Source organism: Megalobrama amblycephala, linkage group LG24, assembly GCF_018812025.1.
Source record: "Megalobrama amblycephala isolate DHTTF-2021 linkage group LG24, ASM1881202v1, whole genome shotgun sequence".
In the NCBI taxonomy this organism is placed as follows: Eukaryota; Metazoa; Chordata; class Actinopteri; order Cypriniformes; family Xenocyprididae; genus Megalobrama; species Megalobrama amblycephala.
Genome location: NC_063067.1, coordinates 1,909,727 through 1,925,389, shown reverse-complemented (window position 1 = coordinate 1,925,389; position 15,663 = coordinate 1,909,727). Strand labels below are relative to the sequence as shown.

The 15,663-nt window shown below is 35.7% G+C and overlaps 2 protein-coding genes and 1 long non-coding RNA gene across 4 annotated transcripts; 1 reads left to right on the top strand and 2 right to left on the bottom strand.

Annotated features, from left to right (window-relative positions):
- Positions 1-776: 776 nt before the first annotated feature.
- Positions 777-3,995, bottom strand: LOC125259666 (zinc-binding protein A33-like). Its single transcript, XM_048177508.1, has 4 exons — positions 3,930-3,995; positions 2,561-2,623; positions 2,218-2,244; positions 777-2,097 (listed from the first exon to the last, which is right to left on the bottom strand). The coding sequence occupies exons 2-4, from the start codon at positions 2,619-2,621 to the stop codon at positions 1,562-1,564; spliced, it is 624 nt and encodes a 207-aa protein (XP_048033465.1). The 5' UTR covers positions 2,622-2,623; positions 3,930-3,995; the 3' UTR covers positions 777-1,561.
- Positions 3,996-8,653: 4,658 nt separating this feature from the next.
- LOC125259669 lies at positions 8,654-9,191 on the top strand. The gene is made up of 2 exons (XR_007182869.1): positions 8,654-8,741; positions 8,831-9,191. It is a non-coding gene; the product is annotated as an uncharacterized LOC125259669 (long non-coding RNA).
- A 461-nt stretch (positions 9,192-9,652) lies between these two features.
- Positions 9,653-15,556, bottom strand: LOC125259661 (E3 ubiquitin-protein ligase TRIM39-like). 2 transcript variants are annotated; one of them, XM_048177502.1, is made up of 7 exons: positions 15,518-15,556; positions 13,546-14,093; positions 13,159-13,254; positions 12,545-12,778; positions 11,111-11,261; positions 10,405-10,431; positions 9,653-10,290 (listed from the first exon to the last, which is right to left on the bottom strand). In XM_048177502.1, the coding sequence occupies exons 2-7, from the start codon at positions 14,089-14,091 to the stop codon at positions 9,752-9,754; spliced, it is 1,593 nt and encodes a 530-aa protein (XP_048033459.1). In that variant the 5' UTR covers positions 14,092-14,093; positions 15,518-15,556; the 3' UTR covers positions 9,653-9,751. The 2 variants fall into 2 exon arrangements, with proteins under 2 accessions (XP_048033459.1, XP_048033458.1); XM_048177501.1 differs by having other exon boundaries at positions 10,405-10,440; positions 15,518-15,555.
- Positions 15,557-15,663: the final 107 nt, after the last annotated feature.

Below are 15,663 nucleotides of genomic sequence, written 5' to 3'. Positions count from 1 at the left end.
GCTATGACGCAGTTCGGCGGCAACCAATCGGAATGTAGAGGTCCTCGCTTGAGAGGATTCCGATTGGTTGCCACAACTAGTCATTTACTTTGACCCTCCCGCCGGCGGCGGTTTGAACGAACAGTACAGCGTTGTTGAAATAACGCTTTATTTTGGCTCAGTATTCTGCAGCACGAACACAAGCATGTAGAGTCTGCTATTGCTGTTGTTGGTGCTGTTTTGTGGTGTTAGCGCGTCTGACTAGGGTCGACACGTGGGGTGATGACATCATCGTTTCAGAAAATATACGGAATGCCCCGTCCACACGATAACGCAAAGACGGCGTTTTCAAATGTATCCACTCTGGGACCCGGGCTGCGTTCCACTCCAGTTTTAGACACGCACTCGCGAACTTCCCTACACACTTCCACTCGGGGGAATCGCTGCCGCCATTTTGAAGTGCGTTCCACTTCGTGAAGTGGATGAGGGAAGTTTACATGGACAGACCCTCGCTCCCTCGATTTTAACCGAGCGAGTCTACTTCACATGTACACTTCAGGCAGCTCCATAACCCACAATGCAATACGATTATGACGTCACCGCATATCGCGTTTAATTTACCCTACCACAAACAATTCTATGATATATTAATTTTTTTTTTTAAACATTTAAAACACACATATATACATATAGAATGCTGTATTAAACAAATTTGTAAGGGGAAAAAATGAATAATAAATTGCGGATTCCAAGTGATCAAGGGCTCAGGACGTTCCAGTTCAGCCCATTGCAAAGGTTCCGCCAGAAGTGGGCCCTCGTGCAACGTAAGCAATGACGTACATCCGAGTCAACGAGACCGAGGGAAGTTAGCGAGGGCGAGTTAGTGAACTGGAACGCAGCTCTGGTTTCAAAAAATAGCGGTTTCACCGTTCTAAAACGCCAGTTCTAAAACGCCTATCCGATAAAAAATTTGTGCGGTTTCACAGAAACGCGTCTCCGTGTGGACGGGGCCTAAAAATTTGAAAAAATGACGCTAGATTAGTTCACTTATGTTCACGAGAAGGGTCAAATTAGAAAAATTTGAAAACAAATTATCTGAAGGTACACATAGGTCAAATAGCATCTCTATTGTTGGTCATTTAAATGTATCTGTGACAAATATGTAATAGCCTATATATATATATATATATATATATATATATGTAATTGGGTTTTGGAGGATCCTTAAAGTTTGTCTCGTATTTGTCCTGTCTTTGACGTAAAAGCAGCTTGAGGCTGTGTGTGTTCTTGTGGTTTAATCAGACAGAGTTGGTGTGACACCATTGAGATGAATGATAATGGTAATATGGTCTTCTTTTTGTGTAATTTGTTCACATTTTATCTAATGTATGTCTTTTTCAATATAATGTACTTACACATGAACTAGACTCAAAGCTTCATTCTACTTTGAATTATCCATGAAATCCATGTAGGCTAATTATTGTGCAGTTACTTTTTGTTTTGCAAATTCTAATCCTCTAAAACAACTCATGCATAGATAATCTTTGCAGATTTCATGTTTTATATTTTGGAGGAAATTTTTTTAACTGACAGGTGTGATGATCAGTGGCTTTGAGTTTTTACCTTCATCATTAAGGTATGGATCTAACCCTGGATAGAGTTTCTCAGTGAACGTCTGACCAGTGAAAGAGTAGATATGAGATCTGGAGTCCACGTCATAAAAAGAGACCAGACCCTCCTCATAATTCACAAACACTCCCACCTTCTCAGGTTTCACTCTCAGAGATAAAGAGACAGGTGGATCATCATAAGCTATATATTCATTCTCATTCTCCAGCATCAGAACCCAGACTCCATTCTCAGGACTCGCTGCAATCTCCCCCTTCCTGTTAATGGATTCTCTGACCACTCCTATACCCCAATCAGTCTTTCCCTTCACCTGCACCTCATAGTAAAATCTCCCTGAACTGAATCCCTGCTTTGCCAGAACAGATCTGTCCTCTAATCTCTTTGGGTTTTTTGGGACATTCTGCTTAATGTCTCCATGACGGACTTGTTTTCCATCATCAGACAGGATGAGATGTGGATTCGCTGTATCAGGATCCAGAGTCACATCCACTGAGAGAGATCAGACATTATCAGTCAACTTCAGATTAAACACTTTTATATGTACAGTATATAATACAGATTAACAAAGTATTGTCAGTGTATTGAAGAAAATGGTGTCAGTCACTGTACCTGCAAACTTCTGCACAAACTTCAACCCTGTGAACACAGATGACAATATAATGATGAATTTTTCATGGGAATGATTTCAGATTATCACTGAGTTGACTCCCTGACACATGCAAAACAAACAATGTGTTTACAGGAAATATGCAATAGAAGTCAATGGGACAAACATGTTGACAGTTTGCAGGGTCTGTACAGAACATAAAGCTGGGGTGGGGCTGGGGGGGGGGGGTGATTTAGTAAGTAATTTTATCATTATTTTATAATTTAACCCAGAATATTGTTTGAAAAAATTATTTTCTTTGATAGTAACTGATAATCAAATCCACTGTATTTTAAATTTACATACCAGTTTGACTGAGTTTTTTATTTAGAGTCCCATCTAGTGCTGGACCACTGGAGGACGCCATGACTGACAACACAATGAAGAGAAGCAAGAGAAAAAAATTGATAATACTAATACTCAAAGATTTTTGATGGGCCATCAAAATTAGCTGTATATTCTGACTAAATATTTATTTTCCAAGTGACATTTAAATCACACATATTTCACTGTATCTGCTGTTTTTGACATCCATCAGCTCATGCAGCAGTAGTTCAGAAAAGTGTTTGGGACTGTGTGACTCTTTCCAATTCAGTTCCAGTTATGAGTTGTTTTACTTTGACTCCAAACATAAAATGATCTTATTTTGTTGGCTTTGTGGGTGTTTGTATGACATAAAACATGAGCATGGATATGAACATGAATTTCCTTGAATTTCAGATTTTTCAAGAGAAATGCACACAGGGGCCAGTTACACAAACTTAGTCACTATATTAAGACTGTGTCTTAAGAACTAGTTTGACCAACTTGCGGTTAACCAATGTTATTTTTCCAATTCAAATTACTCCAATCTACCTTTTTCTGTAAAAGACTTAAAAAAATTAAGACCACTCTTCAAGAAAAACATTAGTGTCTTAACTTTTAAGACTAGTCTTTGTGGTTTATGCAACCGGCCCCAGTTTACAAGATAGAATAAGAATTTAGCTGCTGAAGTGCCGTCATAAATGTACTTGCGTAGCATAGGTTGTTAGTTGTTAAAGTGATGGGTTGATCATGAATGATTAGTTTATTTTGAACAGATCTTTAATATGTCTTTGGAACAATGAGTCATCTCAGTGTGTTGCTCAACAGTTGCTCTAGGCTACACAACCACAGGTATGACCGCACTTCAGCAGTCTTGAATTACTTGTGCATTTCCTCTTCAAAAACCTGATAAGAAAAATTCATGTTCATATCCTTATATTTTATGTCATACAAACACCCATCAAGGCAACAAAATAAGATCATTTTATGTTTGGAGTTGAAATAATAGTGAGTCTGCTAATTATAATGTACTATATGTTAAACTAGTAACCACTGATATCAAATCAAAAGTACTAGATTTCATTTCTGTCCTGTTGGAAAAATAATACTGAAAATAGTATCTCTTCTGGAGACACCTGACTTTATATAAAACTGATCATACGGCGAGGGTTTTTTTTTTTGTATATGAAAGACAACACAGGATAAAAGGGCAGTTCAAGTACTTTCTGTTTCTGAAGTCTTTTAGTTGTGTGACATGACAAATGATATTAAACTCTACTTTACAGCCAGAATGACATACTCATTAACAATATTCTAATAGTATTCCAGAGTTTAAAACTGCCGAACAAGCTCTTACATTTCCATCACTTACCTTTGAGTGAATATCACCTGTGATCACTAGCTTCTGTGTGTCTGAATAAAGTTTAAAGAAGTTTCCAGTTCATCTGTTTTATTTAGTTTCACCTTCACTGAATTCTTACTCTCAGCTGCAGTGATGTCATAGCCCCGCCCACAGTCATGAATATGGAACAGTTTCTAATTCATCCCTGCTGAGTGTGCAAACACTTTAACGTCATTAGTTGGGTAAACTTTTATAGTGGTGAATGAGAGACTTCATTAAATATATTTTTTTTGTGTTTCCATTTGTGCAAATAGCAAAAGAAAAACTCCATAATACTGTTTTCACAACTTTCAAAAAGAGGGAAAAAATAAAGATAGCGATTGATAACGGCAGCCAGAAAAGAGAAAGATGTCTTTTTTACCGTGTTGTTGTATTTGTTATCCCCCTCATCCTCCAATTAATCAAATACACGTCTCTACAATCCTTGACTGCATCAAAAGATTCGGTCTTACCTTGGATTGAGAGCGTTGTCAAGGTGGAGTCCACACCAGCTCAGTCAGGATCTGATGCTCTTGAGGCTCGATGAAGTAAATAAATTACAGATATCGATAATAGTTCTATGTATAAGTAATTTCACTCTGAGACGTGTTTAGAGAGGTTTACGAATCACCAAATACAATGGCTTTGGTTTAATAACAAGATACAGAATAAAAATACAAAAACATAAAAGCGAGCAAAGTCTTCACCCGAGGTATGGCAAATGTGATGTGGTATGGATGCGATGTGTTGTAAATCAGTAGGAACTGATCTGTCCATGCTGGATATTGATGGTTTCATCACAGAAATCTGTCAGCTGAAAGCTATATCAGTTATAGAATTGAACACTTTAATTCAATGTTAACAGCTGGAGAGGAGAGAGAAAATGGCTAGATATCCTTAAATAGCATGTAGACCCTAGTGAAAAATAAATATACTAAAATCTATTTGAAATGCAGTTATTTTATGCTAAGTGTACTACAATTGTATTTACATTTGCATGTACTATAAATACCCTGCAATTGTAATTTTAGTATACTAAATTGCTATACTTAAAGTCTGCTAAATTGGAACAAGTATTTTTGTGTTGAGGTCCAACTAAAGACATACTTAAGTATATTTGATTGTGCTAAAGTGGAACTATTGCAAGTATACTTTAATATAAGTATATACATATTGCATTCAAATTATACAGTGATCATACAATCCTTACTAATAGTGATATTAAACACATTGTAAAATTTAGAAATATGCATTGTGCAATAAAGAAGAACTGCAAATAAAGTTTAATTGAAATATTTATGTCAGTGTGTCTGTAAATAGTCAACATTTGGAGCAGATCAAAACCCTTCATCAAAGTTATCCTAAAACCTTCTTCTAAGGACAACTTTGATTAACTTTTTTTTATCTACTTCACATGCTGACCACTATATATTGATGGTTTTTTATTTAGTGTGAAATGAATGTAGGCCTATTTTAAATGCATTTTGGTAGGGTTTTTCACTAGGCAGACTCTGCATCCATTGCCTCTGACATGTTTTCTCACCGTCATGTACAGAAACTCTTAAGGAAATCCAGAGTTACTTAAATTTGTGCTGATGTTCATGTGCATTTTAAATACATTCTTTCTGACATGACTTACTGAAGCTAAACCTTGACCTCCATTGGCCTGCCCCAACGTCCTACTATTGGTTGAACCACAATGATTGACATGTTTTGAACATGCCATAAAGCCAATGCCATCACACTCACCAACAATCGGTTTTGCTAAACAGCCGAACTCTCTGGGGTGCACACTATTGGGAATCTGTGTTGCAGATTTTGGCAGATTTGTCAGAAGGAAACTTTAGAGTCTAGAAAGTCATTGTAGCTAAAGACACAATCTCAATGTATTTCAAATCCGAGAATGAACAAATTATTTTTAGATGATGCCATATAATTTTTTAGATGAGACTTTCTTTTTGTGCAAACCACAGAAAACATGAGGTATGAACTGAAACATAGTTTGTTTCTGCTAATTGGCTGTAAGGGCAGAATTTTCAAACCCAACTTTTGCCTCCAGCTCAGACGTAACCATGAGAAATTTGCAAATAAATTGATTTCATTTGTTACATTTTTACTTCAGTAATTTATTTTTGTTGAATACTATGTTGACCTGTTATGATTAAATGTCCAATTCAGTGAACAGTATTTGAGTTCTACTTGTTTAGTATAAAAATAGTATTGGCCTAGATAAAAGTTTACAGGAAATGTGTTTCGAGTTGCAAAAAATAATCATAAGTAAGTTTTATAATTATGACATTTACCTTTTTTAATAATTTGCTCACACTTTGAATATCAGGCTATTGTTTAATTTAATTCAATAGCACTTTTCAACAGCTTAAAGTTTAATGCACGTTCGTGTTGTATAGCAACAGGCCGTTTCACGTTTATTTTCATGCACCACTTACTGTGTCTGTATTAATATTTTTGTCGGCGATTCGCAGTCTTTTAATCCAGTTATTCCTGCAAACAATATATATATAAATCTGTTCCCATTGTCTCACTGATGTTCACTGGATAAGTTACTGGTATACTGAAGCTGTCTGTAAAAGGCATATTCTAAAGCTGTAACTTGATTTATAAAGATTACTTTATTGTAGTCTATTTGAAGCACACTATAATGATGCCATTAGCACACTACAAGTTCACTTGGAATGCCATTGCAATGTGTTTTAAAATCACTAAAAGTATGTTATCAGTATAATATTAATGTTCAACACTCTTATAATGTAATTGAATTGCAATTCTAATGTCACCAAAATACATTTGAAGTTAATGCTGAGTGAATTCTGCATTTCAAAACTTAAACACAAGAATATTTACAGTGTACTTAAGTATACTTGGAATAGTTCCACTTTAGCACAAACAAGTATATTTAATTCAACTTTAGAACTTCAGTACTGCTTTTGGACAACTAAAATGCATTTAGTACAAAATTAGTTGTTCCAATTTAGCAGACTTTAAGTATACCAATATATAGCGTGCCACAAGTAGATTTAGTTATACTAAAGTACATACAAAAAAATTGTGCTTAAGTATACTAATTTTTCACTAGGGGAAACACTATAGACATTTAAACATATACTCCTGAGACCCATTTTTTTTTTTTTAATTTAGTATTTTTTCACGTCATTACATTGTTTAGAGCATAAGAAACAAATGGGGGAAAACAAAAGTTATATTTTATTCATATGTTATGCCATGTCCTCTGTAGTGGACACCAGGACTAAGTTGTTTAAAAAATAAAATGGCATGAAATTACATGTATAGGCAAAAACAATGGGATTTTTTTAATCACCAATCAATTTTTAGGCTTCAGGATTTTTTTTAACCAAACTTTGTATAAAGATTAATCTCAAGTATGTTATTATTATTATCATGGATCATGTCAGTTATTATTGCTCCATCTGCCATTTTTCGCTATTGTTCTTGCTTGCTTACCTAGTGTGATGATTCACCTGTGCACATCCAGATGTTACTGGCTGCCCTTGTCTAATGCCTTTCATACTGTTGGGAACATGGGCTTGAATATTATAATGCAATATTAATTTTGCATTTTTAACTTCCTCTCACTTTTCTCAGCTCTACTGAGTGTGTGATCTCCTGAATCTTCTTCATTCTGTCCTGATCATCTGATGAACATCTGTCTGTGTCTGAAGCAGCTACAGAGAAAATCACAGGTAACTTCCATATTATGAAAAAATGTCATTTGAATAATGATTTTGAAAACCATTTTAAGACCCCATGACTTCCTTGGCTTTGAGTGTAATATATGCCTGTGTACTCTTGAAAGTTGACAAAATTAACTTTAAATTTCATGACTCATCTTGAACTTCACAAGTGTTTGTCCAGTTGAACTGGCTAAAATAAAAGTTGCAAGTCTTTTCAATATGACCTGCAACAAATAGGAAATAAACTGCATTTCACAGTGAGTTTAAAGTTAAAATAAAGTTTAAATCTGATTGTCGCAGACCTCGCTCAACAGATGAGAATGTGTGTTTTTATTAAATAAAGGAGAGAGATGAGAGTGTGTCTTCAGTCAAGCAGTCCTCTGTGTTTACTTTACTGAAAACACTCAGAGCTATTAAACTTAAAGTTCACTGTATTTTAAACCAGGAACATTTTATATAGACACCAATATAAACACTCATTAACAACAAATAAATCATATCAACATGTAGTCAGTCTAGACTCATTCACACAACTCTTTCATATAGTAAATTGGGTAGTAAATACGTGTTACAAATGTTTTTTTTTTTCTTTCATAAAATTACTTCAAATTTAGTGTAAATCCTAAAACACTAGTGAACTTCTGCATGATTTACTCTAAAGTTACTAATGTTATAGATATCTAATTGAACAGCATTAATTGGACAGTAAACATTTGATCATTTTACTAACCTTTTCAGTAAATAAAGGAGAGTCTTCAGTCGAACAGTGTTTACTGGAGATGTGCTGCAGTCGTCATGGCAACTCTGTCCTCATCTGTCACTCAGTGTTCTAGAAAATGCAGCTCCATTCACTTTTATTAATATACACTCATTATAATATATCAGAGTCATTAAAAAAACTATAAATACATAAAATATATGCAATTAATTTAATTTAACCTTAGCTCCATGTAGGAGGGTCACACTCTCCCAGACAAATCTCCCAATTTTCTTAAAACACATTTACTCTTTGATTACTCTTTTCTCAGTATTCACACACAGGGTAAGGTCTGGTATGGCATTAAAGATTCAGATGGAGATGTGTATTAAGGAGGTGAGTATGTTGAGAGCAGCTGGTGATCCTGATTTAAACTGGATTATTCAGATCTGATCTTTCAACAGCTCGGTTTGTCATCTCTTCAGGTTCAACACATTCACTATCTGCACCATCATCATTATCCATGGCAAGATCTGATCCAGTGTTGGTTCTGTTCTCTGAACTCCTGGTTCCTCTCTGACTGGTGCTGATGAAGTTTGTTCCCACCGTCTCCGGCTCTCAGAAGCTCCTGGCATCGATGGACTGCCGTCAGCTCACTCAGGTTCACGGATTCACCGATATTGTGCTCAAACCAAAGTGAAAAACTCTTTCATTGTGAAGCTTTCTAATGCTCTCACTTCTCTTGAAGAATATTTACTAGATTTAATGATCATCTACACTAAATAATAATTCAGTATTTTCATTCACAACTGATGAAAGTCAACAATAAAGATCCTGTTTTATTCATATTCTGTCTGTTGTTTCTGAGCAGATGTTCATGAACTCAAATCATTCTCAAATGTGTATTTACATATTTATTAGCAAACAATTTAGTTTACAATCAATATCAGTTATAGAATTCAAGACTCTTGACTTTATTCAGATATTACAATATAAACCAAAAATCACAATATTTCACAAGTAATTTAGTGTTAACAGCTGGAGAGAGAAAATGGCTTCAGAGATTTCTTTACAAAATAACATGTAGAAACAATTTCATATTCAATTTGAAAAGCAAAGTATTAATGAAAGACAAAAGAAATATATAGATGTGTAACAAATTTTCCATTTACATGTACATATAACTCACAAATATTTCATTATAGTTCATGTTTTGTCAGTGACTATTTTTTTCTAAAGGCCTGAATATACATTTCTTTTTGCACTAAAATTTGCATTTAAATTTTCTTTATATTTGTAAGTAAAATCTACTTGATTGTGCAAATTCTTCTTTGGTTTTTATTTACATATTCTAAGAACATCACATCCATATTTAATCTTTTCAGATTTGATGTTTTTTGTTTGTTTCAGTTGACAGGTGTGATGATCAGTGGCTTTGAGTTTTTACCTTTATCATTATGGCATGGGCTAAAAAATGGATAGAGATTCTCAGTGAAAGTCTGACCAGTGAAAGAGTAGATATGAGATCTGGAGTCCACGTCATAAAAAGAGACCAGACCCTCCTCATAATCCACAAACACTCCCACCTTCTCAGGTTTCACTTTCAGAGATAAAGAGACAGGTGGATCATCAGCAGCTTTATATTGATTCTCATTCCTCAGAATCACAGTCCAGTATCCATCCTCAGGAGTCATTATGATCTCCCCCTTCCTGTTAATGGATTCTTTAATCACTCCAAAACCCCACTGAGTCTTTCCCTTCACCTGCACCTCATAGTAAAATCTCCCTGAACTGAATCCCTGCTTTGCCAGAACACAAGGACCCTTATCAAATCTCTTTGGTGTTTTTGGGACGTCCTGCTTAATGTCTCCATGACTGACTTGTTTTCCATCATCAGACAGGATGAGACGTGGATAAGCTGTATCAGGATCCAGAGTCACATCCACTGAGAGAGATCAGACATTATCAATCAACTTCAGATCAAACACTTTCATAAGTACAGTATATAATTAGCAAAGTATTGTCAGTGTATTGAAGAAAATGGTGTCAGTCACTGTACCTGCAAACTTCTGCACAAACTTCAACTCTGTGGACACTGATGACAATATAATGATGAATTATTATAGGAATAATTTCAGGTTTACAGTGAGTTTATCTCTATTAACAGCATCAGTGGCATGTAGTGATTTCTGGTTATGTATTATTGTTTGTACATGGATAGTTATGTCATGTTGCTTATATGTCTCTGAAGTAAGTTAAAGTAATACTGCAGTAACTGGTTATGGCATAAGTTAAAGTTTGGATTTATCCTCACATAGACTAGGTTTAGTAAGTGATTTTATCATACCAGTTTAATGCTAACATTGCAAGTTTAAGTTATATTGTGGTTATATTTTTGAAACATTGTGAACGTTTGCAGACAGAGATTAAATAATTGTGATGACCAGCAGCAGGTCACCAATGCTAAAATTTTATTGGTTACACTTTATTTTAAGGTGTCTTTGTTACACTGTCATTAAACATTTGTGTTGAGTAATATTAAGAAACTACATGTTCTTACTGTAGGGTTAGGATTAGGGTTTGGTTAGGATTAGTTGCAGCATGTAATTATACATCATTTATAGTTATTACCATACTAACTACATGTAACAATGACACTATAAAATAAAGTGTTGCCCTTTTATCCCATAATAGTCCTTGAAAATGTATTTTCTTACATAGTTACTAACAAAAATATCTATACACTGTATTTGATATTCACATACCAGTTTGACTGAGTTTTTCATTTAGTTTCCCATGTAGAGTTTTCCTCAGTTCAGTCAGAGCTCTTTTCAGAGAGTTCACATTCACATCAGAGTCAATCCGGATCTCAGTCCAGTTCTTGGTGTGTGGACGACTGGACAGGGATGAGCACATCTACAGCAGGAGAGAGAGATGTCACACTTATTCAGTTATCTTGTCTTAGTTTCATTTTCATTAACTTTAATTTGCTCAGCATTGTTTCCTGTTTTCTTTTGTTTGTTACTATGGTTACTGATTAATTTGAAACATCTTGTATTCTGTTCATTATCTGTGTAGATGTCATGAATACGGCTCCCGCGGCTCTTCATCCCGGCCGCCGGAGGGAGCCGTCACCGGAATATTGACTTGCTCTCATCTGGACTACATTACCCATGGGCCCTCATTCCTGGGACTGATTGCGCACACACCTGCACCACATCACACTCACTCCATAAAACACTCACACACACATCCATGCACCGCGAAGTCTTGATTTGCCTTGGTGATCATTTCTAAGCGTTTTCTTGTGGACTGTTAACCTGTTATCGATTGGACTGCCTTACCTCTGTGAACCTTTGCTGCCGACCCTGATCTCTGCCTGTTTCCTGGACTCTGTTTGCTTGCCGCCTGCCATGATCCCTGCCTGTTGTAAGACCTTGTTTCATTGCCGCCTGTCATTGCCGCCTGTCAGTGAAACACAACCTGTCCCTGATTACGTTACTGTCTTGTCCCTGTTTGCATTGTGCTATCTTGTCTTAATAAAGACGCTGCAAATGGATCCTCACGTTGTTGACCCATCATTACAGTAGATTTAAGTTCCTGTGAGTTTCGTTTCACTGTCTGTTATTGTTTGTGTAACGCTTGTGCTTAGACACACTGTCTCGTGGACTTGTTTTAGGAATCCCTTGACTCATCTTCATCTTTGGACTTTTAATAGCATGATAAGAGGACTGTTAAGTGTGTTATTTTTATATTTTTAAAGAAGTTAATTCAATATTTTTATGCAGGACCTTTCTAACACAATTGAGGTAAGACACTCCAGATTAATAGTGAAAAATATACAAAAAAGTGAAGCCTTTCCAAAAAAAAAAAGAAAAGTCACTTCCATCAAGTGGCTGCCGTGTTCATGACCCTCATGAGTTCTGTATTGGATGTCTGAGGGAAGATCACTCTGTTCTTGAGCACTGTGATTTATTTTCCATCAAGTTGTTCCCTGATCCTGATATTCCAACCTAAATCTGAGGTCATGATAAAATTGAGTCAGATAAAAGTCAGATAAAAGCACACCAAAAAGACAGAACATGCAGGAAACCTTCAGCTGCACCACTGGACACCGTCGTTGGGCCAGTTGTGTGAATCTTACAGAACAGAGTGTTTGTCCTGTAATATTGTACATGATGAGACAGATGTTCACAGACCTGTATGAGGTGGAGATGATCATCAGTGTGTGAGATCTGCTCCAGCTCAGTGTTTCTCTTCTTCAGCTCAGTGATTTCCTGCTGCAGCTCTTTAATGAGATCTTCAGCCTGTTTCTCTGCTTCTTTCTGCTGTTCCTCCATCATCTTCAGCTGCTCAGACTGACATCTCTCAATGGAGCGGATCAGATCAGTGAAGATCTCAACTCTGGAGGATTTCTCTTTCTCTGTGTTTCTCTGATGAATGAAAACAGTTAAAAGATGTTCTATTTGCTAATATATTACATATTACATGTTCAACCCAAAATGAAAATTCTCTCATCATCAATTAACCGCATGTCACTTAAAATGCATAATTTTCAGTGAAACACAAAATACACTCAAGTGCAATACACCAAGATTTGTGCTCTTTGGAAAAAAATAATAGAGCAACTTGAGGGTTACTGGCAGAACTCTCATTTTAATTCAATGTATTTATTAGATTGAAATATGATGGTGCATAACATTTATTGAGATATATTTTTTGGTAGGATAGTTAAACAGTAAGTGAAATGGGATAGGGGGATTGAAAAGGACCATGAGTCAGGAAATGAACTCTGATTGATTAAAGCACAAACCTTTCTCAGCTCTACTGAGTGTTTGATCTCTTTAATCTTCTTCATTCTGTCCTGGATCATCTGATGAACATCTGTCTGTGTCTGAACCAGCTGATCCTACATACAGAGAAAAACATTTATCACTGAATTTATGTTTCCATCTTCTGACAGTCTTATTTAAAAAAAAAAAAAAAAAAAAAAATCTTTTTAAACCATTTAAAGATCACACGAATTCAAAATTATAGTTTTGAATTTTTTAATCCTGACAGATTTGCGAGTAACAAAAAGCTTTTATCAGAAGAAATTAAAGACCATTGGATTTGGGTCAGGTTCTTCAACATGCAAAGACACAGGAAAGAAAACTGCATTTCACAGTGAGTTTAAAGTGTTTTGTCTGTAACTCTTTACCTTCTTCTCTCGACTCTCCTCCTCTATAGGAACAGTGTTGTGAGTCCTGTGTTCTCCTTCAGCGCAGAACAGACAAACACACGTCTGATCATCTCTGCAGAACATCTCCAGAGGTCTCTCGTGTTTCTGGCATATATAATCCTCCAGATTTTCCACAGCGTTGATCAGTGTGTGTTTCTTCAGACGTGGGACTCTGAGATGAGGCTCCAGATGATCATCACAGTAAGAGCTTTGACACATCAGGCAGGACTTCACAGCTTTCTGCTTTCTTTTATTGCAGATGTCACAGAACACTTCAGATTCTCCTAGATTGAGCTTCTCCTTAAAGTGTTGTGCAACCTCTCTGAGTGTTGAATTAATCTTGAGATCAGGTCTTCTGCTGAATCTTTCTTTACAGAACGGACAGAAGTAGGTCTGTGTGTTCATGCTCAGGCAGGATCTGCAGAAGTTGTGTCCACATGGAGTGGTGACTGGATCAGTGAACACTTCCAGACAGATGGAGCACTGGAGCTCCTCATTTAGTGCTGGACCACTGGAAGATGCCATGACTGAAAAAAAAATGATAATATATCATCTACATTGCTGAAGAGAGCAACTTTCATAATTAAATGCACTGAATAAATTAGGCTATGGATGTTGCATGTTAAATACTATTATAAATAACAATGATTATTTATGTACCACTGTTTATATCAAAGTCAAAGAATGTCAGACCCTCTCCTCCAACACTAACCCTAACCACACCGAGCCTATAAGCTCCACCACTAACTTCTGGTCTGATTGCTGGTCTGTACTTTCAGCTCTGTGGCACTGCAGTAGTGTACTAGTGAGTGGTAGAAAAACAACTGAAGGTACTAAATACAGAAACTAAATATTTAGAGTTTGGTTCCAAAACGCAATAACTCCATTTTGATTAATTTAAGTAAAAAGTTGTTTTCTTTACCAAGAAAGTGGCAAGATGAAAACCACTATTTTCTGTTTCAAACTTTCACATAGCATCCTTTGGTTATAAAAACATTAAAAATACGTTTAAAATACGTTAAAAAATCTACATTTTGATTTTTAAAAAGTTTATTATAAAAACGTATTATTATTTTTTTCCCAAAATCAATCAATATAAAAGTTATTTTCAAATTGAAAATACACAACAAAGTAAGTTGATTCACATATATGACAGCGTCTGAACTTTGCCAATATTTATCTTATATACAGACATTTTACTAAAAACATTCAGCCGTTGCTCCCAAAATGAATTCAACGGGTCATCTTGGTAATGTTATAAATTATTTGTCATTGCCGATTGAAGAGTATCTGGCGCCACCGCACGGTTAAATAAACACATTTGCCGAGTACATTGGTATTAAAATGGCTTTTTAAAAAAGCCTTCAATGTTTAAAGTGGGTGGAATGGAGCGCTGTGATTGGTTTAGCAGATATATCGCGTTCTGCAGAAAAAGGAGACGTTTTGGAAAGAAAGGGAGAAAACATGACAGAATAACACGATGGATTTCGCATTTTGCACAAAATTAATCAAGTACTTTTCAATACCGACCAGATCCAATACTGATTTTGGCAGAAACTTTTTTTTTTTTTTTTTTCCTTTTTTTTTTTTTGAAAATGGAGTTTATCGTGTTTTGGAACCAAACTCTTCATATGTCTCTGGGAGCCACAGTACAGCAAATTTAAGAGGTTTTTACAACATTTTAATGCCATCATGAAAATATATTTTATAAAAGACAACAAATAAAATGAGTGGAAGTGTAATTTTTCAATAACCCACTTAATAAATATCTGTAAACACAAGATGGCAGTTCTGTTTAATGGACTTTTCACTGAATTTTGTTTATTCTGTCTGCAGTTCAAGTAGCTACTTCTGTTTCTGATATGTGGCATGAACACAAACTATAATTTTACCAACATAGGCCTACTTCTTCATGCTATTAAACTAGTGAACTTAAAATTCCATCACTTACCTTTGAGTGAATATCAGATTTGATCGTTAATTTCAGAGTTTCTGAAGAGAAATGTTGTTTTTAAGAAGCTTCCAGTTCACCTGTTAAGTTTCACTTTCCCTGAAGTCTTTACACACGTGCAGTGATGTCATATAGCTCCGCCCATA

Coding starts and splice junctions, on each gene's coding strand:
- LOC125259661 (XM_048177501.1), bottom strand. CDS start 14,091: ATGGCATCTTCCAGTGGTCCAGCACTAAATGAGGAGCTCCAGTGCTCC. Junction 13,255..13,545: donor AGGAGAGTCGAGAGAAGAAG/GTAAAGAGTTAC, acceptor CTCTGTATGTAG/GATCAGCTGGTTCAGACACA. Junction 12,779..13,158: donor ACTCAGTAGAGCTGAGAAAG/GTTTGTGCTTTA, acceptor TTCATTCATCAG/AGAAACACAGAGAAAGAGAA.
- LOC125259666 (XM_048177508.1), bottom strand. CDS start 2,621: ATGGCGTCCTCCAGTGGTCCAGCACTAGATGGGACTCTAAATAAAAAA. Junction 2,245..2,560: donor TAAAAAACTCAGTCAAACTG/GTATGTAAATTT, acceptor CTGTGTTCACAG/GGTTGAAGTTTGTGCAGAAG. Junction 2,098..2,217: donor GTTTGTGCAGAAGTTTGCAG/GTACAGTGACTG, acceptor GATCTCTCTCAG/TGGATGTGACTCTGGATCCT.